General features: G+C 38.2%; 1 protein-coding gene across 2 annotated transcripts in view; it reads left to right on the top strand.

Moving 5' to 3' along the window:
• Nucleotides 1-24,543, top strand: part of prkce (protein kinase C epsilon) — a 371,743-nt gene extending 347,200 nt beyond the window's left edge. The window contains exons 14-16 of one of the 2 annotated variants that reach the window (XM_062971291.1): nt 1,083-1,229; nt 8,925-8,954; nt 16,428-16,646. In XM_062971291.1, the coding sequence (XP_062827361.1) occupies nt 1,083-1,229; nt 8,925-8,939 (162 nt within the window). In that variant the 3' untranslated portion in view covers nt 8,940-8,954; nt 16,428-16,646. Of the gene's footprint in view, nt 1-1,082; nt 1,230-8,924; nt 8,955-16,427 lie in introns of both variants that reach the window. The other variant, XM_062971287.1, reaches the window with a different exon arrangement.
• Nucleotides 24,544-25,012: the final 469 nt, after the last annotated feature.

Genomic DNA, 25,012 nt, shown 5'->3' with positions numbered 1-25,012 from the left:
CTTAGACTTGATTCCCTTGAAAGATGAGAATAACACGGGGAATGGAGGAACTGCAGCTTAACTCTGCACGCAAAAGGCCCTAAAATTATCCCTGGCAGCTTGAATGCAGACCAGAAGCCTGTAGTCCTCCAGATGGTGACCAACTATCTCATCAACCATCTTTTATTAGAGTTTGGAAAATCAGGTTTTTTAAAATGATATTTTTTAAAAAGATCTCTTATTGATTTTTCTTTTTTCTTTTTACATGAGAACAGTTGGTTGTGTTGTTAGTTGGCTACTTCCTTTTTAGTTACTTATGTTTTTAAAGATATACTTTAAAATGGAAATCTTTCCAATGTACTTCTAAAAAATAACAGAGTAGTATCCAAAGACCAATGGGCAAGCATTACTTAATGCAGTAAGAAAAGAATTTAGCAACATTATAGTCTGTCATGTTACTTTTTCGAAAGTAACTATGTTAGTAGTTGTTAGTGTTGATATCAAAACAAGTAAAGTGTTACAAATCATAGCATTAGTTATGATACTATCTCTCACCATTGGCCAGGTTTGCTAAAGCTGGTAGGAACCATAGATTCAAAAACTGTTTCATCTCAGCAGGCTTTTAATTTTTCTTATCTGCAAATGTTTGCTGGAGGTCGTCAAATTAAGGATGTTGAAGCATCCTTAAATATGAATACAGTTGACCCTCCACATTTGAGGGTTTGACTTTTGTGGATTTGAATATCTGCAGATTTGATTAAAATGTTCTCATTAGGAATCTCTAGGTCTGTGGTTCTCAACCTGTGGGTCCCCCTGTGTTTAGGATTTCTGGGAGTTGAAGGCCAAAACATCTGGGGACCCACAGGCTGAGAACCACTGCTCTAGGTCCTCCAGTGTGATTTTATGGTCAACTCAGCAGAAGGGGCATAAAATTGTGACTGGTGAAACCCAGAATAGATTCCCTTGGTTGTAATATCACTACAGAAAGTCAGATCAGACCAAGCCAAAGTGCACTCTTTCAAGGGTCGTGACTTGGCTTGATAGTGTAATCCTCCCGTGCTCACAATATAGTTAATATTGGATATATTTTGTTTCTGTTCTAGTTCATGACAAAAAATCCAAATAAGCGACTTGGCTGTGTGGCAACCCAGAATGGTGAAGATGCCATTAAGCAACACCCATTCTTTAAGGAAATCGATTGGGTTCTTCTAGAACAAAGGAAAATCAAGCCACCCTTCAAACCTCGGATTGTAAGTAGTGATTTGAGTTTGTACAAGAAAAAGTGTTTGAAAGTGTGTAGCATACCAGCTGGTTGATTTCACTTATGATATTCAGAGTGCAATATTGCAAAAGCTCATATGGTAAATATGTCCTGTGCTAAATATAATCAAGTGCTTGGTTGCTTCAGAGGTAAGTGTCATCTTAGTGAATGATGCAGTGAATTAAAAAAAAGATTTATTCTCTCCTACTAACACATGGAATCCTGTTTTTGAAAAAGTGGGTCCCCACTTTAAATATCTTAGAAGATACCTGTTTTCAGCTAAATTTTTTATCATGAACTGATTAGGAAACTTATCCCACTGCCACATTTTCATCACTAAACTTACAGGTAAGATAATCATATGTTGACCATCGTCTACTGCATTATTCAGAACGTATGAATTTACCCTATGTTTCCATGGTATCTCTGATCAAAACATATCCATACTGGAATGTACATTCACTCCAGATATATACTGCAACAGTCTCTACATCAGGGAAGCTTTGATCTGTGGTATTTATAAAAATAACAAAGAGAAAAGACTTTACTTGAGAGACATGCCAATGGGATTTGCCAGTTTCAGGATATTTCAATCCTTTTTACAGCCAATGTCTCTGTACACAATACAGTCATCTCCTTTTTTTTTCTTTCCCCCACCAATCACATTGTGTTGGCTTATTGAGTGATTGGCTGAGGCTAAGGATATTTCTAGAAGCTTCTGTTTTGACTAGAAATATAGTCTTAGAATTCAGTTAATTTTGGTAGCACTTGAAAGTTTGTGGAGACTACTGTTTTGACTCAATGTCCCCATGTTTCCAAAGATGATTCCTGAGTACAGGAATGTCCTTGGTACACATTTCTGCACTACATCCTTTTAAATAGATATATGCCTTAAGAAGCTTCAAGTTTCCTTGGACATAGTTCCTTCTTTGCATTTCTTATGTTTCTCAACAGTTCCAAATCCTTGTTTCTAATGCCATGGAAACATAGAGTCATAGAGTTGGAAGAGACCTTATGGGTCATCCAGTCCAACCCCTTGCAAGAAGCAGGAAAATCTCATTCAAAGCAGCCCCGACAGATGGCCATCCAGCTTCTGCTTAAAAGCCTCCAAAAAAGGAGCCTCCACCACAGTCCGGGGGAGAGAGTTCCACTGCCGAACAATTCTCACAGTTAGAAAGTTCTTCCAATGTTCAAGAGGAATCTCCTTTCCTGTAGTTTGAAGCCATTGTTCTACGTCCTAGTCTCCATGCAGCAGAAAACAAGCTTGCTCCCTCCTCCCTATGACTTCCTTTCACATCTTGATACATGGCCATCATGTGTCCTCTCAGCCTTCTCTTCTACAAGCTAAACATGCCCTGCTCTTTAAGTCATTCCTCATAGGGTTTGTTCTCCAGACACTTGATCATTTTAGTCACCCTCCTCTGGACACACATAACCTCTGAGAATTCATTTTGCAATTGATAGCTTGCTAGTACTTTCCCTGGATACTTCAGTAGACTCTACAGTGGACTCAAATGTATGGTCTGTTATGTTGTTGTTGAGCATTAATATATACTCAGAACTATGCATTGTTATTACTTTTTCAAAGAAATATATTATGATTATGGCAGATTTCACTAAGAATATTAAAGGTTTTTTTTTTAAATTGTTCCAAGGATTCAAAACCTTAGAATAGATTCACATATATTATATCAATTAATAGCAAGCTATATCTTGGATAATGAGCCATTCAGATTAATTTCTGCAAATGGATATTTTTCATATCCCTCAGTATCAATCTGATGTGTAACTGAAAGTGTACATCAGTTGAAAGCCATGATGTATCAGGTGATGAAAGAGAAGAACATCCTGTCTTGAATTATCCTCAGTAATATGTATTATTTAAACCCAGTTTGACTATCTCACATTTGATCCAGTTCTGTTATTGATGTCATTTAATCCTAAGTATAACTGTACATCCCCTCTTAATTCTGTTCTTTTCTAACACTTTTCTATCACAATTTGAAGTCCTTCAGTTAAAAAACACACAACACTTAAATGCAGAGTTCCAATGAACTTACTTGTATTTACCTTTAATCATTATCCATCTTTTTCCCATGCGCATTATGATTAAATATGTCATTTGCTGGCTCTTATCCATGCAGTCTTTCTTTTACCCTCTTGAATGGCTTCTCCTCCTCCTTCTTCTTACTAATAATAACAGTCAATGATGGCACCAACTTCAGCCCTGCCAGTGGTAGATAGAAAGGTTGCCCAAAACGTGATATATTGTGCTTGTTTAAGATTTTGCTTCTACATGTGGTAGTTAAAATAAACTGCATGTTGGAATAGTGATCTGTGATGGCAGAAGCAAGATAGTCATCAGCCCACATTAGATTTATGTAGATTTAAGTCATAGCATCCACACCTCTAATTAGATCTTCCAATGAGGTAGCAGCCTTAAGTTCATGGGACTTGTCCAGGAATAAAACCCTAAGATTTTGTGACACCAGAAAGAAAAAAGGAGTGGGTTTTTGGGATGCGGTGGAGATAACATATCACCCAAGACATGTGACAAATTTGATCTCAAAGTCAGGGTTCAGGACTAGTCCAAGAGCAAAGAATGCTCAGAAATCTAAACAAAAGCCCAGAAGACCTTAATGCTCAGGCAAGATACCAAGCAAAACAGGAAGTCTTTTATACTCCTTCCTGTCCAAGAGATGACAATGGGTTATCATAACCAAAGAATACGCTACCATCACAGCAAGGTATACTAAACTGCATTTCTATTAGCTCATCACATGGGTCAGCTTTGCACAGAAACAAAGATTTCTAACTGTAGTCCCAGCAAGTTTATTCCTCCCAATGAACACATTTATACCCCATTCGTAGACAGAATTATAGAATCGTAGAGTTGGAAAAGACCACAAGGGTCACCCAATCCAACATCCTGCCATACATCAGGTTGCTTTTTTAAAAAAAAATGATATGCCCTGAGTGTTGTGTCTTGACTGGGAAATTTTGACTTTAGTTGCAGCAAAATAACTACAATTTTGAAAAGCCACCGTATGTAAATAATGAAAACCTGTTACACCAAATAAGCATCCTCGGAGAAAGCTGCCCATTTGTACCTTTGCTTGAAGCTCTAGCTTTGCTTCTTCTAATCAGTTATCAGAGGCAATGGATAACTCTTTGTCTCATGTGTGGTTGTACTAATAAATACCACTTAAGTCACAATCACTGAGTCCCCTCGGGGAGAAGGGCGGGGTATAAATGTGTGTAATAATAATAAAAATAATAAAATAATAAAATAAATAACTGCAAAATCTTCCACAGTCATCCAAGGGGGCCCATTGCAACTCTACTAGACTCAGTTTTCTGAGCTGGTCTTATTCCAGTTGGAAGGCAAAACAACTGCCAAGTACACTCAGTCACAAACCACTCAAATTCCAGTCTGTGTTAGCTTTCCATGTTCATAAGCCTCTTCCCTTCCATTTTCACATCAATCTCCAACTTTTGAAATTAAAAACTATGTGAAAAAGTACATTTCAGTAATTAGTTTCAACACAGTTTATTCTACAATCTCATTTTGGCATGTTTTGAGCTCTGGACCATATTACAATATTTGTGGAAATAGAATTTGAAGGTTTTGGAAATGTGATTCAAATCATAATTAAATCCTGGAATTATCCTTATTGATACTTCTTACCGTCAAATACTATAAATATAATGTACCTCCAGTGCTAGATCAGGGGCAAGTGTACTAAATCCACAAGGTGTTTGTAAAATGTTATAGTTGCACAACCCAAGAACTCAACACAATTTACTTTTATTCTGTATCAAAGGTGGGGGGAAATGCGGTCCTCTTGCTGTTGCTGGACTGCAAATCCCAATTTGCTCACAATTAACTCCCCTTATTAAAGCTGTTGGGGCTTGTAATATAAAAGATCTGTAGGGTCACATGATTCCTAGTCCTGTTTTAGGAGGAGATTTGGGGTCAAACTGGGCAAAACATTTATCATAACAACCCCAGGGTGCTGCCCTAAGTTGTGAAAGATGTAATAATAAGTGATTTTCTTTAGCTTGTCTGCCATATATTTATTTTGTGGTTGGTCATGGGAAGGTAAAGATTTGTAAGGCTGATTACTGAGGCATTTAATCTCTCAGGGAGTTCAGTTATGGGAAGAAAAGAGACAAATTCTAGGAAATATGCATTCTTGTTAATAGTTAGATCGAACCCAAGTTCTCTATCATTCCTATTTGCAGAAGTTGGGCACAGTGCACAAATTGCAGTTTGCACTGTAGTTGGACAGAGTCAAATTAATTGAGAAATAGAAGAATTGGTGGCAGGAGGTTTGTGGTCCTGACAGCAAGAATTAACAGGAACTTATACTAAGTGCAAACACAACAGTTGAGGAGTACCTCTCTCTCGGTTGTGATACTGGTGGGCCTGAGCTAAAGTGAAACAAATACCGAGGAAAAATGCAAAATACTACTTCTCTCAGGTCCTTGCAATCATTCAGTTCTCCTTTTGCCTCACCCATATTTAACAACAGCCATTTTGCTAATCACCTATATGAATACCTTACAGTTTAACACCCGCTGCCGCTCTTTCTCTCCTATCATTTTCATTTTGGCCTCCTTATCATGCAAGCACTGCTTCTAATGTTAGACTGAAAGAACTAACAAGTCAGCTCCATATCCAGGAAGATATAATATCAGATGTGCTTCAGTCAGTTAGTAAGGTCTGACTGAAAGCAGTGTGTTAATTATTCAAGCAAGATAGGTGCTAGAGGAACTCGTGAGAACCCCATTGCACTCTACATTGAACTCCTTTCCATGGATGGAACAGGGTGTATAAGCCCTCAAAGCAGGCACCTACGCTGTTCATACTACACTAATATAGCATTGTGGTTCAGTTTTGAATGACATGCCAACATCCTATTGCATCTTGTAATTTGGTGAAACATTAGAGCTCTCTGGGTGAGAATCTTAAATGCCCTTCCCTGAACAAAAGTGTTCTATAGCAAATCAAACCTAAACTCTACCTGAAAGCCAATATTGAGACTACTGTACTTTGGACACATCAAGACAATAATATTTGGTAAGGTAGAGGGCAGTGGAAGGTGGAAGATGCATTGCAAATGTACAGACGCTATCAAGAAAGCCACATCCTTGGTTCTGCAAGACCTGAATAGTTGATGATAGGGTAACATGAAGGTCTCTCATCCATAGTGTTGCCATAAATTGAAGTCTACTTGATGGGAGTTAAAAAAAAAACCCCACAAATCCCATGGTTCCATAAGATGTTGCCATGGCCAATAAAGTGGGATCATGGCTCAGTAATTCTGTTGTGTGAAAGGGCCCAAATCTCTGCTCTGCTGAGGGAAGCACAAGGTAAAGGCAGACGTATTACATGGGGAAAGGGGCCTGTAGACTATTTTTGCACCAATACCAGGCCTAATCCCTTCACCCAACTAAAATTATATATGAAAAAAATCCAGATATTTTGAAGCCATTATAGAAATGGAACCTATATATATTTAACTTCTTGGTTTGGAGGTGGTATCTTTAATAACAGACTTTCTGTGTCTAAAACAGAGGTTATCGTCATTAATACCAGCAGCACAAAGGCAATGTAATCTAGCAGTTATGAATCCTGTCCTCTATGTGTTTGTTAAATCCACATAAACTCCTATAATGCAATTTCAGTTAGGCAGAAAAACCAAAAAAGATATGAAGCCCCTGGTAAACTGACGGACTCAAGTGTGACTGTTGCATTGCATTTGCCTATGTGGTTACTGTTTGATTCCTAATTCCAGGTTTAGGTGTTTATCCCCTCTGCTTGAACAAAGCCATAGTTACTATAGTCCATCAATACTCCAGGTTTAAACATAATTACTATAGTCCACCTACACCCTTGGGGGGGGGGGGTCATTCCACCATCCTAGGATTAAATTGTGCTTGTCCAACTCCCTCCCGACTTCTCAGATCACAGGATGCTGATGCCATAGTTCTGGCTGTAATTGCTAAATTCAAAATTGTTCTATATGTATTTTGTTTAAAACTCTCTGTGCAGTATTCTTGCTCCTTATAAGTCTTGTTTTAATGATACCAGCAACTTCTTAGATTTTTCAGTATTGTACTGCAGCAAAATGTCTTATTTGAATAAAGAAAGATAAACACTCTTTGTTAAAGAAAAACACTAGAACTACAAATCCTCATACCTACCAAATGTTTGCAGCCAGAACTCGGGGAAAAACCTCACCACAATTTTCCAAAGTCTTCCTTTGCTAATGTTTTTGAAAATTGTGCAGAGACAGACATTTCTGCACGCAACACCATACATTGCATAAATCTGTGATTATTTCATTTTTATTATTAAATATAATAATATAATAATAATAATACAATGATGGTGATGCCACTGATAACATATACCATTTAATGCTGCTTGAAGACAGCTTCAGTGTGTGGCGTTTGCATGTTGCAAACATGTTGAAGTGTACTTCAAGGGCTTTAAAACAAGGTACACAAATTTGGGGGATACTCCAGAATAGATCTCCTAAGGCAGTGGTTCTCAACCTGGGGTCTCCAGATGTTTTTGGCCTACAACTCCCAGAAATCCCAGCCAGTTTACCAGCTGTTAGGATTTCTGGGAGTTGAAGACCAAAAACATCTGGGGACCCCAGGTTGAGAACCGCTGGCCTAAGGTGCATCAGCATGACTCAGGGGAAGTTGAAAAAAAAAACCATTTTCTGTGCTGTCAAGCTGCAGTCACTGCGGATGCTGAAACTGGTTTGATGGAAGCTTTTCTGGTGCATGTAAGCACCATCCAGCCCCTGAACTGGTTCCAGAGCTTATAATGTAGTCACTGAAACTGCTTCCCTCTGCTAGTTTTACCCGCAAATAGGTAGTCAGTGTAGTTGTGCCCATAGAATCAGGGTGACAGTTTCCAATAGTTTGCATTGAACTGTTGTTTTGTGTAGATGAAAATAAATATCCCATTTACCTGATCACGATCTGAGGCTGTAGCCCAAATACCACCAACTACATAAGACAGAGGTGTTGACAGACTGGGAAACCACAAGGTTTGCCAAAATCTAAAAACACAATTAAAAAAAGAAGACCTTAAGGGACCTTAAGGAAACATATATCCCCCAAAACCCAATGAGAATTGTATGTGGGTAGGAGAAATGGGAGACCGAGTGGGAGTGAAATGGAGTGGGTGGATGATTAAAACAATAACTACTGCACCATGCCACATTTTGTTACAGTCCCATTTGTATAAATCTTTTTATAAACAACAGGACAGTAGAGTTGGAGCAGAAAACAGATTGCAAAAAAATGTGGCTGGAATCCTTAAAGAGGGACTTTCCTTCTGGAGGCAACATTTTAAACAGAAAGAACCTAGTAGAAATTTGCTGTGTGCGTTTTCACTTTTTAATGACGGTGAACAAATTATGTTCAAATTAAACTAGGGTTTTCCTCCCCTTGTTCTGCTCAGTTGCAGTCATAATGTCGCATATGCAGTTTCTCACCAAACCTGTCCTAGGCATAGGATTATGTCTTTGCAGTTTGAGTGGTAAATAAAATAAAGCTAATCCCTTCTTAAAATGCGATGTCCTTCAGTAACAGAAATGGGAACACTAGAAAGGATCGGCCAAGTAAATTTCTTTTTGTGTGAATGTTCTCTCTTTTCAAGTTTGCTTCAGTGTGAATGTCCCTCTTTAAGGTAAGGTCTACAATGTGGGGGAAAATGTTCAGGTAGGTCCATTTTTAGGCCTAATATACAAATGTGAGGTGTCCTCCCCCCCACCAGTCTCATATATTTCCATTCAGTCATTGGGATGCATGGCAAATGGCATATAAGCAGGCGGCGGGAGCACAAGGGGAGGGGGCTGAACTGCATGCATTTGCATGGAATGTATTTTGCTCAGAGCAACTTTGGGCAGTGGAATTGACCCATAAACCATTGTAAAACACTATTTCATGGATTCCCTCAAGTTCCTTTGGTACCCTTATCTCAGGATGTTTATTTTGGTGGTTGGACTGAGATATAGAAGTAAATTTCCTAACTGACCTGCACCAAGCTTAGACCCGCTAATATAATAATGCAAATGAACGTAGAGACTTAGAGCAAAATCTCCAAGTGATATAAGCTAGTATTTGGCCATGGCTGCAAGAATGAACAATTTCAAAGGTTTTCTCCCCATTGGACAAGAATTGCAAGACTTTTTGTGCACTTTTTTAATGAATTTTGTATTTGGAGACTTTTTTCGTGAAAATTTCATTTTTCACATACAGTATTGGGGGGGATCTATGCGCTCCATTAATTATTTACTATACTAATGGTTTTTTCAACAACAACAAAAAGACATAGACTGCCAAAATCATTGAAAAACGAACAACTGCTCCTACCTTATACTGCATCAAGATGTGTCAAAACATCCTTTCTCATCACAGGTGGGAAAGTTTCCAAGTATATGCTTAATATCCACCATATTTTGTGGCAAGCTTTAATATTATGCTTACCTTAAGAAATAAATACATGTCACCCATAATGGCATCTAAGAGCCCTCCATATACTGAGGAGACTGGTACTGTGTGTCTGTAAGAATCTGTCTTTCAAATGTCCCTTCTTCTAATCAACTTTTTCTGAAGGTAAATAATTACAGTGTTAAAAGGATTTGCATAACTGACAGACTTTCCCTATAAACTGCTTTTCCCTGAGTTTCTATACATGTCCCTGGTCTTGATATGACAAACATATTCAGATCAGTGGCTGTAGGAGAAACACTGTGGATACTTGACATGAGTAAAGCTTGAAATAGGAGTGAGAGTGGACCCTATTATTCCAGTAGCAATAGCAGTTCTTCACATGTTTCTAGTAGTATTTAAGGAACACATCCCATGGGTTCTGGGCTACATTTCCATGTGCTTCAGCAGCAGAGTCCCACAGGAGACCCATAGAGGCCATCACATGACATAAAGTACTTTCAGTAGAACTCTGTGGAAATCTGTTTCTGCACCTCGTGGAAATAGAGCTCAGAATGCATTTTGCGGAGTCAGGTACTACCCGACTCCAAAAGTGATTAAAGCGGGGGAAAGATGAACCTTGATGAGGAAAGGGCATGGGATGGCTGGCTATCCCAGAAGACAGACCTCAACAGGAGGGAACAGAGTCAGATGGTTCCCTTCACTTTCCCCTGCTTATGGGATGAGGTCCAAAGTGAAGTCTGTCAACCATTTATAGAAAATCATCTTCACTTGTAAATGGAATTGCATTGCTATTCTGCTTCTGAAGACAGGTAATTTGTACACTCTTGTATTCAATAGGAGTACCATTGAACCTAAATTCTCCTCCATCATCCTCCACAGCCTACCTGGGGTTGCCATTCTGTGAGGGGCAGGGTAGAGATAAATGCATTAGCTATACACTCTCCTGCCTTTCTGTGTTGCCATTCACCATATAGGAGAGCTGAAAGTATTCACTGTGAAGTAAATCCTGCCAGTGACTCTACCTACATAGTGTGTATGTGCATGTTTTGTCAAGTTGCCTGTTGTTTTAAGGCAGCTCCATGACCTTCATAGGGATTTCGTAAGGCAGGAATACTCAAAGGTAGTTTTGCCAGTTCCTGCCTCTGAAATATAGTTTACAGCTTCTGTTATACATGGTGGTCTCCTATATAAATTCCAAACAGAGCTGGCCATGCTTAGCTTCCAAGATAGGGTACCCTGCTTAATTTAAAACTCAGGTCTTTCTGTATGTGATAGGAGTTGCCTGTCTAATACATAAGAATGCAACAGAAGTTATAAGTGATAAGAATGCAACAGAAGTTATGGGACCAATTGGCATTTTCTTATTCACAGCTGGGAAGATCAAGATTTACTGGGCAAGTCAAGCCCAATCCTACCATTTCTCAGAGTGAAATGATCCCTGAAGGCCAGAAGTGACAGGAATGGGTGGGGAAGGCAATAGCAACCTCCTGGTTGTGCTTCCATATTAGAAGTCACCGTTGTATGCTCCATGTCGCTTGCTCTGTCATCCCTCAGTTAGTCAGACACTCATGATCTTCTCACCAGTGTTGGAAATAAGATTAAATTGCTCCTCTACTTATCTCTGTAAGTGGGATTGGAGGTCAGAAATCATCTTGTTCTTTGGGCAGCAAGATATTGTTGGCCAATTCTGGACAGATTTAGATTGAGGATTTTATTCAGTTTTAATTAACATTTCATTCCTATACAAAATGTTTCAGGATCACTGGATTGGAGTAGCCTTGAACTTAGCCAGCTATTCAGTCACTGGATCAAGTATTGGCTCTCTGGAGAAATCATTTTCTAGAGCAAACATCTCTGAACCTGAAGCTGCCTTGTGACACAAAATATATACAAGATTAGTCTTATTCAAGTGTACAAAAAAAAAAGAATGAAAGTGAACATGTATGGCATGTGAATACCCAACTCCTTGCGTCTTTCATCATCCCTCTCCCTATATGGAGACCGACAGTATAGAGTCCCTCCATATGAATAGGAATACTAATTTATCAGGTTTTAGGATTACGTTAAATCCTCTGTGCATGGCAGAAACAGTGGAAGGAGGAGCTAGATAGTTTCAGTGCCTGGGCTAAGATGACTGTTGAAACTATAACTTGTAGACTAACATGCTTTTTTATTTTTATTTGACTTGCTTCAGTCAAGTCAGCAGATTGCTTCATCACAGGGCAACCAAGAAACTAGACGGTGGACAGAAACAAAAACAACAACAACAACAACAACAATAATAATAATAATAATCAACTTTATTTGTATATTGCCCTATCTCCCCGAAGAGACTCAGGGTGGTTTCCAACACTTATGGCAAACATTCAGTGCCAACAAAGAAGCATATGAACAAATTACATCAAAACAAAATAAGTCAAAAAAAAAAAAAAACCAACCATTACTAGAACTTAATACCAAATCACAATTATCCAAAAGAAGTCATTCAGCTCATGACTTACGGTATAGTAATGATAGAGAGGCAGGAAAATAATAATGAACAGTATGAATCATTCCTTTTTTGGTAAACCTATTTGTTCATTTCATACACTTATTTGTTCTTTGTAAGATACCTAAGAGAACTTATCTCAAAAAACCAAAAAGAAGATCAGGAGAAACAGCATATTTCAACTCCAGTTCCAAAGTCATATTGACATTTTCCACAGAGAACCAGCAGTATACTATTGAAATGTGGAAAAGGTAGGAATTTTGTTGGACTGCAGATAGGCAAAAGGCAAAATAGTTAATAGTGAGGAATGCTGGGAGTTACAGTCCAAGAATGTCTACAGGGATATTTCTATCTGGTGTAGAAAGAGATGGTTAGGTAAGCAGGTTGCCTTATGATGCATCTACGAAGCATCATGCATCTCCATCAAAGAAGCTGGCACATTCTCTTGCACAGTTCAAAGGATATCATTTTAAACATCTGAAGCCCTACTAAGTGAAAATGTTTTAGGTGAGGTAAAGATTTTAATTTACTCTTCTAAAGACTATTGTTTGGATCCTGATTTACCCTTCTATGCACAGAAGAGCATTTTCCATTCATGAAAAGGAATTCAATCCAATAGAGACCACTATTGGGGAATAGTAGAGTTGTCTGTTCTCACTGAGCATTATCCATAATGTTCTAAAGTATCCCTGGTCCCTTCTAATCAGATGGTCCTTTCTGATTTGAGTAATTTGGTCTCAATCTCAAAGTCTTTCAGTGTGAATTTGTGGTAAATTTCTGCCAGAAGTTGACCATAGAATCACACTGAAGGGCCTAGAGATTCCAAGAGAGGTCTTCTCTCAGGCAAAAAAAAAAAGGCTTTTTAATTGTGGTTTTCCCCACTTACGATGTGATCCTTCACCCCTAACTACCATAAATGTGGAGGGTTAACGGTGCAGTAATGTGAAGTATCTAGAGAAAAATAAAAGAATTGCCCCTTCACCTAAAGCATGTAAAAATGGATATTTGGGAAGGTTACTAATTGGCTTCATATCACTGAGTGTCACAATGATTTTGAGATTACAAATCCAGAAGATCCCATTTGAATGTTCAGATCCAGAAGATCCCACCTTTTTCTTGTACACATTTTATCACTCATTCTCACACACCAGGAAAGTAGTAAATTCCTACCTTTGCAACAACCAGAAAAGCAAGACATACACTAGAGTAAGATGGAGTAATACTTGAATATGTCACTAATAGGAAACAATCTAAATATATAAATTCAGTGAAATATACCCTTTTCATGTGTGTATTTGTGTGTATAACCACACAAACACGCCCTTTTCACTCTTTCACCCATATATACACACAGATATACAAAAGTTCATATGCATATGCAAATATCTACAAAATACACAGACCATGCTCCCTTAAGTTTCCATTATTGTTATTTGCCTCAGTGTCTTTTTTATTTTAAAATCTCAGTGATCTCCCATCACTTGCTTCTTTTTCATTTTTTAAGGGATGGTCCAGTTCCTTTTGTTCTTTATTGTTGCCTGAAAAAATGGTTTTTTTTCTCCAGTTGGCATTTTTTGTGTTAAGAAGACAATTGATCCCCCTCCCAACCATTTAGTTCCAATATTAAAATGTGTTCAAGATCCTAGGATCCCAAAAGTCAGACCGCAAATAGTATTTGCTAACTGTATTATATTGTTGTATTGTACTATTAAAACAAGGTGTATCTAAAATAATATAATGATACCAAAGGGTTTTTTTTTTTTGAAAGACTGACTTACCACAATGAGTGGTCACTAACTTAAACCAATATAAACTCATTTTTTAAAAGATAATAAAAATATACTACACGGACATCTCACTGCAAAGCCAGTTAATCAACCAAATGCTTGTTTTAAAAGTCTGTCTTCTAATGGGAAGCAAGCAGAGAATGGGCTAGTTTACGTCTTGGAAGCAACCCTCTCCCATTTGTTGTCATTATCCACAATTATGTCAACTAATGGCAGCCCCATGAAATAGAGACCTGCCACCAATAATGCTGCTGTGGTCTTATAGACTTAGGGCTTGATTGAGTCTACCCTTTTCTATTGCAGTCTTTCTTTTTTCCTATTGCCTTACCTAGCTTCATTGTCTTTTCAAGGAAGTCATATATTCTCATGATATGGCCAGGCCAACCTTTCCACCAATCTACTCAGCAGTATTTTTTCTCCTCCTCAGACTGCAAAAGCATGACCAGTGTACACTTAAGACTTCATCCTACTGACAGATTCCCTTCTTATGCCGGGGTGTCATGCCAGTTTAAGCTGTCAACGTCCTTTCTCACCATAATCTCCTGTCATTTGAAAGACTGGATTTGGAAGGCAATACTCTTTGGATCAATAGTGGTTTCCCAGTCCACACTGAATTCTATTATATACCAAGGTAGAAAAGTGACCACAAAGCAGATTTTTAAAACAGGACAATATAGTGGAAATATAATACAACAGCTTGATAACTACTGTAAAGTAGGAAGATGGCTCAAATAGCTGAGATATCTTCTGTACATGTTTATAGATTTCATGCAAAGAGGAATTCTGATCTCTTACTGGTACTGGTGGTAGGAATGTATAATTCTAGTATTTGCATATACAGTAGAGTCTCACTTATCCAAGCTAAACGGGCCGGCAGAAGTTTGGATAAGCGAGTATCTTGGATAATAAGGAGAGATTAAGGAAAAGCCTATTAAACATCAAATTAGGTTATGATTTTACAAATTAAGCACCAAAACATCATGTTTAACAATAAATTTGACAGAAAAAGTAGTTCAATACGCAGTAATGTTATGTTGTAATTACTGTATTTACGAATTTAGTTCCAAAATATCATGATATATTGAAAACATTGACTACAAAAATGGCTTGGATAATCCAGAGGCTTGGATAAGTGAGACTCTACTGTATTTCCTTCCTGGAGGATTTTTTTTCCATGTAGTTTTTGTACTCAAATTCATTTCAACACTACCAATTATTTTTTCAGTTTCATCCTGTATTGACGTATGATAGTATGATATTTCTTCTCCTTTGGAGACATCAATCCTATAACTTCCCTTCCCAGTCTCATTCCTAGTAACGACAGTGATCAGAGGTTAATGGAGTACACAAAGTGCAACTTTAATGCTTATACCAACTACAATAAACTCCTTTCATGCTATAGTAGGCAAACAAAAAAGAACTATAATTTTTGTTGGCCTAAAAATACCACATGTGCTTTTTTTCATAAGGTGTAGGAGGGCTATTTCCCAAAAAGCAGCTAAGAACAGAGTTTTCTTGGCATCAGTCACTATTTTCTTGGCTAAATATATTTGGAGTGGAGAGTAGAGGTTTAAAGTTTTAGAAGAGATCTAAGAAAGGATACAAAATTATTGTCAATAAACAACCATTCTGAACATAGGCAGGGATAAAAAATAGGGATTGAAAGAGTTTTCCTTGGGGTACGATTTCCAGAATCCCCAGTTACCAGAACTAGAAATCAGTCTACCTAAAAAATAAAGTTTCCTAATTCTGGATTAAGAGTGCATCCAGACTTATTAGACCAGTAAATCCCAGATTTTGTTCCTATTTTCCCCTGTTATTTGGGGGATTCATACCAGTTTTATCACAAAACATTTTATTTCAGCTCCCGCTAGGATAAGAGACTTTTCATGCTTGTCCCCAGGTTAGTTTATTTTAACTTAGTATAAAATTGGAAGTAATGGGAACAAAATCTGGGATTATTCAATCAGTCTCAATTCACCTGTTAGTCACAGTGTCATCTAATGGGCAGTATTTCTGTTTTTTTGTCATGTTCATGCCAAATTTAGAATCAAATGGTAATATCACCCGCAGGCAAGATAGGACTGAATCCATGTTTTACTTATCAAACTTATTGCTGTTCAAAACCATACTTTCTGCTGTCTGCTGTTCCATCGCATCACTATCAAACTTCTCCGTAAGAGTCAAACTGGCTTATCCAAAACCATTCTTGCTTCTGCAATCTTGCTTGGTCATCTACATTTTCTCCTGTATGAAGTGGCCCTTTTGATATGTCATTTCAGAAGAACTGACTTCTCCTAGAAGTCAAACAAATGAAACAAAACAAGCTCACACCACCACCACCACCCACAACACTATTTCTGTGTTTTTGGTTCTGTTTGTGCCAGTAAAGTTCACCCTTCATCCATAACTTTCTGCTTTTCTTCCTCAGAAAACCAAAAGGGATGTAAATAACTTTGATCAAGACTTTACACGAGAAGACCCCATATTAACGCAAGTGGATGATGCAATTATAAAGCAAATCAACCAAGAGGAATTTAAAGGCTTCTCGTATTTTGGAGAAGAGCTGCTGCCATAGGAGCCCTCCCTGCACCTCAAATCGTGACCACCAGATCACTGACTCTGCAAGATGTGGTCCTGGGAAGATCCTCCAGACAGAACATCAAGAACTACTACTCTTACCATGAGCCCAGATACCCCACCAATTCCTTTACACTATTATCTATCTATTTATTATTTTTCTCTCATCTTTGATCTGGAGGCTCTCATAACATCTGTCTCACAAAACAATGCAAAATATTTTGTATCAGGATTTGTAAGTGTAACACATTGCTGTTGTTTCTTGCTGCTGCTTTATTGTTCTTAAAATTCAATGTGGACCTTTTTTTAATTCCCAGAAAGAGTGTGCACCCCCCCCCCTTTCCACCCCCACCTCCCATGCATGGAAGTATGCCACTGAAGTGAGCCTACAAATCATATATAAGATGTACTGCACCAACATAATATTGGATACAGACTTTGAGATCTAAAGCCAGTTGTTACTTCCAGTTAGAGTAGGCCTATTTAATCAGTGCGAACTTGGAACGTCACCACTTATGTAAGTTCCATGGCTTAGTCGATCTCCTTTATTTGACACTAACAATTGGATCAAAGCTTTATTTTGGTTAAGTCCTTTTCTTTACAGTGGGTCTACTCTATGTATGCTAAAGTCAGGATTGACTCTATTGTGTTTTGACAGGATTGTGCAGGCATTTTGACAGCTTGGGTACAGATCTAAAGTGTGCCCAGCAACATGACTAGGACCCGACAAAAGATTTGTAGTCCTTTTCTAAGCACATGGATACATATTTAGGCCCAACTAGATATTCCTAGTGAGCAACATCTGAAAAATATAAAATTGTAGGTAGGAGGATCCCACTCTAGATCAGCACGTTGGAATGGAGGTAAGGGATATTAAGTCTTGCTGTGGTCCTGATCTAGATCAGTGTGGGTCCAAATCTGCAATTTTCCCTATAAAAAAGCTTCTATTGGAATGAAATCAGATCTCTTTTCTCCTCTCAGTGCAACCTATAGGAATGGATCAGGGAAGAATGGACAACCCAGGACAGGACTTCAGTAAGGAAGAAAGGTCCTCCAATTCATTTATGAGTCATTTTTAGTTTGATCTTTATTCCTCCATTAAGGTATTTTCAAACTATCATCTCAGATTTCTAATGAGCATAAAACTATGAACCTGAGATGTGTATATGAGAAATCTGCCACTGAATTTCCAACATTAGCTAAGGTTCTAGACTGAGCGTAAAGGTCAAACTATTCACCATTTCCACTCCCATATAAATCATCTGCCACTTGAGCTATCTTCTCCATAGTGACCAGTAGAAAGCTGTAGTCTGCCATAGATAGTCTAATTATATTCCTATAAGTGGACACACAGCAACAAGGCTTCCTCTAGCGTGTTTTCCAGATTATGATGTCATTGTGTGTCTGGCTATAGGAACATAGTTGAACACGCCTTTGCCCCACACTATCCTTCACTGGCTATGGAATGGCTGTATTGGGAATGAAAGAGGCATATAGGTTTTGATGGGTTGGGGATTGGTGTTGCATAAGGAAGGTGTTGAATTTTCCCCTTCGCAACAACCAAAAGTCTATGTCACACACAGAATGCCAGCAGTATTATGCATACCACCCAGTGCAATATGAAGCTCTACAAAACACTAAAGTAATATTCAGAGAGAAAAATCATTTTAACATATAAAGACCTAAATGAAACCAGTGGCATATTTCAGACTAGTTTGTTTATTCTAGCATGATTTGGAAATGGTTTATTTATAGACTCCACTTCATAAAATATATTGAGACAAAAGACTTCATTTCATGCATGGTGTGCTTGTGCTAGAATAAATCAATTTATTCTCAAGCTGATTAGTTTCAAAGGTGCTACTGAATTATGTTATGACATTTAGGAAACACTCTTTCATTCTCTCATGATTAATGCATTTAATCTGTTGATTTTAGTAAATCTTTTCACAACGGATTTAATCATGTTGCTAGCCATTTGTTTTTGAGAGCTAGAAAAATTCTCCCAGGTAAGAGACAAACTGGTGCAGACAAATGCATCACTGTAATGCAAGATGCAATGCCCTTGTGTGCCATTCCTTAGTCAAACATAGATTGGAGTACACCTATCTTAACTTGCGGTATTCTTCAGAGTAACTATTGCAATATGCTCATGTGCTGAAGAAATGCTTGTACCTGGTTCTGAGGGAAAGAATTGAGAGAGATAGCAACATCAATTGATTAAGGAACGACACCTCAATCTTAATAAAATGCAGGAATAATCTTATAACCTACTATGATGAATTCTCTTGGAGCAGATAAATGAAGAACTAAAGTGTTCCAAAAGACACATAGACATGTATCCTCTGGATCTATATGTTGTCCCACTCCTTCAAAGGAAAAAGCACCTTTTTGCATGCAAGGAGAAAAGCTCTGTGCCTAAAAATAATTATTTAATTGGGTTGCTGTAGTTTTTCACTTGAAGAGAACATGGGAAACAGTCCCTGCTAATAATGCTTGAAATTTGATACATGGCTTTTGAAGGAGGGCATGAAATCCCACAAATATTTCAGGGGAAGATTCCATGATGCCCGATTTCACCTCCATTCTTTGATCTTATTAAATAAGTAAATTTGGAAAATAAGTAGAATTCAATGGCACACTATCTTAAGTGGCTCATACCATGACCATCCCGCTATGGGAGAAATACAAATTAAATTAATAAATAAAGGGATCTGTTTGCTGTTTGGTTGTTGGTTTCCCCACAGCTATCCATTTCAGATCCGTACCCAAAAAAAAGCTGAAGAGAGAGATCATCTCTTTTATTCTGATTTAACCTAGGATAGAAGTAGTGTTGAGGCTCAGGACACCATTCCCATAGTTATACAGTATTATCATGGAACATGGTAAGCTGGGAATGAGAGCCATTGGCTTCAATGAATCTGTTGAGAAGTTAAGGAGGATGATGGAATGCATTTCTGAATTCTTCCAGAACTTTGTTCCTGGTAACATTTTATCCCTGGAAGGTATGTCATTTTAGAAGGAGAAATCCCCCCCAAACACCACCTCTCCATACTCATGCATGAACACATTCTACCAACAGGCAATGTTGCAATGAGACCTCAGAGAATAGGGCAAAATACAGTCAAGATTTCCTTCCAAAGCAGATTGTGGATTGAAACAGTGTTTGAAAGTAATCCAACTGAGAAAAAGTACAACTAATTAAATTAGTCACATAAAGTTGTCCTGGAAAATATTGTTTGTAAGAATATATAACAATGATTTTAAATTTTGTTTAAAATAAATTATATGCAGAATGTAAGACAAAAAACATATACACACAGATACTTTAAAGACAGATGTTAAAGGGCTAAAGAATGGACAGATTCGCCAAAAAGCCTATTATAGCTTTAATAAAGCAAAGTAGGTTTTCTACAAATGTTACAGCTTTTTTATTACATACATGATAATCCTGCCATAGCAAAAGCTAATGTCTGATTCAACTCACATGTAATGTGAAGAAGATTGAACTGACTTCCCCTCCCTGCTCACCACCATATTTTTTCATTGTATTAGGTCAGACTGATGTATATTTGCAGTTAATAGCAGTGTGTTACTTTTGCAGACTTTTACAAAAAAAAAAGGGCATGATTCCTCCTTTGTGCATTGACTGTATTGCCCCGTCTCTTCCTTGTTGGCCTTGGGCCACGAATGGCCTACTGCAAGGCATCAACCGGGACTTGATAGAGTAGACCCATATATACTGGTTCTATGCAGTCTGTACAAATGAATTTGGACTGGAAAGAATGCAGGTGTCAACAACAAATGATTCATATGAATGTCCCATAGTGCAGTGTGTCTAGAGTAAATGTGTCTTTGCATTTAACATGCACTTTAAAAATCCAAAGGAGTCATTTTTTGCATGGACTTCAAGGCAAGCAAGGGTTAAGTGCCTCCGAGCTGTTTCAACCCTGGTCTTTATCAACCCTTCCAAAGGATGCTGTTTCCAGTTTTCAAAAGCCATGCATGCTAAATGGGAAGATTCATTGAACATCCAGTCTAGTTTTCATCTTCAAGCTGCACGTTTGTTCCCATCCGAGGGCCAGAAGGGAAGAAGGGGTGAAGATCATGTTATATGCTGCCACTAGACTGAGTCATGCCCAGTAGGACTACTGGTTTTTTTGTTTTCATTATTGAATGTGGGAGGCTCTGGTATAAAACTGTGCTTATATAGGAAAATTTCAAAGCCAACCCATGTGTTATATGACAGTGTATTGAGAGACTGAAGATCAAGATGCAACATTACAACTGACATTGCTGAAAACTGTAAATGAAATTTCTTGTGTAGTCATTGTAAAAAAAAATATGGTAACTCATGTGGAAAATACCGTGCATTAACAAATGTGACGTTACCACCTGTAGATATGCTGACAGTGTTATGTACTCTTCTGGGAGTACCCTGTGTTTATGTGTGCGTGTGCGCGTGCATGTGAGTGTATCTGTATCGTTGAGATTAATGTGTGTTTGTGTGTTGTGTGTGGATATCTATAAATATATAGATAGACCAATACACACATTTCTGCATAAATACACATTTGGACTGAATGAGCAGCTAAGGGAATCCATTATACTTGGTGCACTTGGATTTTCCAATTGCACAAAATATAGATATAAATATATATATATTTGTGACCGGCAGAGTAGCACTCAAGAAGCTTTTTTTCTTCCTTTTTCCCCCTTTTGGAGAGAGGTTGGGTGGGTGGGTTCCCTTTTGTACAGGTGAGGATTTTGTATATAGGTGTTTACTGCAAGGCCTGTGGAATTCAATGAATATAGAGGTATCAACTGCTGCATGTTCAGGCATATTATATAAAAAAGTTAGCCTGTGAAAGAATAATTATAATGTCCATGTGCAATACTCTGTTTGTGTATTGGTTCAAGTTACTGTCAAAAATGAGTTTTTCCCCATTCATTTCTCTCTCTTTTGTTAAAAAAGAAGATGTAGAGCTATGTTAAGCTGTACTAAACCTCCTGTATAGTCCTCTTCAACTCTATAAAAGATGATAGCGATGTGGATCAAGGAAGGATCATTATTGCCAGAAACACAAGTTACCAGCTTGGAGACGTAGACTCCATTCTGACGCTGGCCTCCTAGCAGGGAACATGCGGCAACAAGGATTGTTCTTTTGCTTCTCATGTGCCAAGCAGAGAAGCCCCATGCCAAAGCCCAGGGCCAGCATCAGCGCCTTGGTCCACCTGCCATATTTTCCCCCAAAATGCCTTTGATTTAGCAACACACCAAGGCATTTGGGTAGGGGGATTAAAATGAGTGGCTACATTCAGTAACCTGATGCTGCTTGTAGGATAGCTGTCTGATTAAAATATTGCTGCCTACTATGAATGGTTCCACCTTGCTATGGAACTCGCTGACAAGTAAGAAGGAGTATCCGATGGAGTGTGGTCTCCATACTCCATTAAGTATGGAGATATCATATGCTGGTTTTTGAAAGGGACAACTGTCAGATGTTGGCATGAGCTTTCCACTGGTATGGGCTCTCAACAGGCACACGCTTTTCCAAATAGCCTGGACCAAACTCCAGTTTGGTGCCCTTCAGTCATGTTGGGCTGTCAGCTCCCAGAATATCCATCTAGATGTGACATAGCTGAACACATCTAGAGACTATGAGGTTGTGGAAAACTGGCCTGAAGCTTCTTATGTTACTGAGGGAACATGAGACAAAACAGCACTGCTGTGGTTACTTGACTGACAGAGCAGCTTGAGAAGTTGAATCCAAGATATCTCCTCAAACAGATGGGTTTGGATAGTGTGAGTTTTGCAGCTGGCTATTTGCAGCCTCTTTTCCACAAGGAGAACCTTCAAATCCATTATGTTGGTATTTTTTTTAAACTCAGGTGTAATTATTATATATACATATATATATGTATATGTATTCATATGATGATTTCAAAATATTAAATATATCGAGTCATGTGTTGACTGGCTTACCAATATAATAATGGATCAAACCTTTTAGAATAATTTAATTTATCTTTGTTAAAATGTAAGGGCTGGAGGCTGGGGGTAGGAAAGCTCCCTCGCTTCTGGAGTGTAAGCACAGAGATGTCGCAAGGGTTACATCATCTCATTATTTTATGTTTATCTGCCGGGGGAGGGGAGGAATTTGTGTAAAAATCACCCATAAATTTCCTATATGGTAATACCAGTTCAATGTATGTTCTGCCACATGTTAGCTTTGGATGTCCAGTGAAAGAACTGACACTGCAAAGTAGTCTTTTCCGTAGACAAGGAACCTGGGGGCATTTTAGGCATTGCCTGACTACTACTCCCATCATGCTAGTTAATTGGTCCATGGCCATGGGTTGATGAGAGTTCTTGCCCAACAACTGAACGACCCCGGGATTCCTACCCCTGCCATGGAAAAAGGCAGCTTTGTAGAGTGACACAAGTTACCTTCTGCAGCTGTTTGGCTCCAATGAAAAACTGTTATACCATGCACTACTGTATTTACGGGGAAAGAGGTCTTTTTACAAAGTGGAGAATTCTTTTAAAGGCAATCGGCACATTCCACAAAGATGCTGGACCCAAAATTGTGGACTGTATTACTCTCATTCCTGCATGAAAAGAAATATCTTAACAAATCTTTGTTATTTTTTGCTGTGCAATGCTCAGTGGAAAGAGGTCAGAAGCTTATGGATAAGTATTACCACAGCAATTCTGCAACTTTTGCCTGAAGCAAGCAAAAGATTCCATGCAGGTAAGCATACTTAGGCAGGTAGTTACTGTCATAATCAGAGCCAGCCCTAGGTATTTTTCAAGTGTAGGCAAACAGAATTTTGGCGCCCCCCCCCCCCTCCAAAAACAATCACTGAAAAATAAAAGCGTTGGATAAGCGGAAATGTTGAATAATAAGGAGGTATTAAGGAAAAGCCTATTAAACATCAAATTACATTAAGATTTTACAAATTAAGCACCAAAACATCATGTTTTACAACAAATCAACAGAAAAAGCAGTCTTGACTATGCCCCGTATGTTTGGCGCCCGAAGCGACCTCTTAATTCACCTCATTGTTGGACTGGCTCTGGTCATAATAAATGCAGAAATCCATCTAAGTCTGCGCAAACTGATGGAAATGATCCGGTGTGTCCACATCCATGTGGCATGTGTCTGGTATTGCATAAAAGTACAGTGCTATTTTTTTTTTTTTTTGCACTTCAACTGCTATGATTCTGGCACATGAAATCCTGCTATTTACAGTTTGTGGTTGGGCACTTAGAATTCACAGCCAGAAGGCTCCACTGCCTCATCAAAACTACAATTCCCGGGATTCTAAAGGATGAAACCATGACAGTTAAAAGTGCAAAAATAGCACGGTAATTCATATATATATATATATATATATATATATATATATATATATATCCCCTGTATCCACAGGATTGGTATCCACAGTTGCATTTATCCATAACTGACAAAATTCGTCCTCTCTGGGCTATTTCTAGGTTCTCCAGTACAACTTTGTGATAGTCTTGCGCAGGAAGTCCTTCATGTCAATAGACCAAGCAAGCAAACATTGGAGGAGTTGTGATATTTTATTTCCCATTTTTAAAAAAGACACATTACTCAATGGTGGGACGATAGGGTCCTCCCTACAGTAAAAATAATGCTATCTCTTTCTAAAGGGGTTTAAAAAGTGAGAAAGAGAGATCTCCCTCGACATTGTGTGCAGAACAGTTCTGGCAAAAAAATTGAAATGTATTCCGTTTTACATGAGTGGGGAGGTTGTCTTTTTTATTGTGAGGCTTTCTTTGTACAGATTTTTTCTTACAGTTGTAATATGACTCTCTTGCCATTCATTAGGGTTATTTCATTGTAGCCATTATTACTGTGCCAAATGTACTGTATTCTAAAGGATGTGAATGTGTATTGTTTCGGAACCCAATAAATACAATGATGTTAAAATCTAAATTTGTTTTCAGTCTTTCCCACATGTTTCCAAATGAGCAATGAAGACCTTCTCATAGACACTGCCTGTATATTAACTTGGATGCCATTGTCAATTTTGAAGTGTTAACACCCCAATAACCACACACCAAAGAGGATCCAAAGATACATGCCCTCAAGTCACACATATTTCAAAATAGAAATGTGTTTGTGTGTGTACATGCATGCTTTTTTACATTTGAAACATCTAACAGGCTGGTTAAAATTTACTCATAAAACATCAAAGGCTCTCAAGGCACCTTTAAGTCTGACAGATATATTTTAGCATTATTTATTTCTGATTTCAACCCACTTCCTCAATCACATGGAATATAATCTTAGAGCTTCAAATGTATATATGCACAATTAACATGATCACATGCAAAAACAAACAACATGCGAATTTTCACAATTCACCTATGAAGTATGACTGCAGTCACAGGACCCTCCGTGA

Source organism: Anolis carolinensis, chromosome 1 (assembly GCF_035594765.1).
Source record: "Anolis carolinensis isolate JA03-04 chromosome 1, rAnoCar3.1.pri, whole genome shotgun sequence".
Taxonomy (NCBI): domain Eukaryota; kingdom Metazoa; phylum Chordata; class Lepidosauria; order Squamata; family Dactyloidae; genus Anolis; species Anolis carolinensis.
This window is presented reverse-complemented; position numbering and strand designations above follow the sequence as displayed.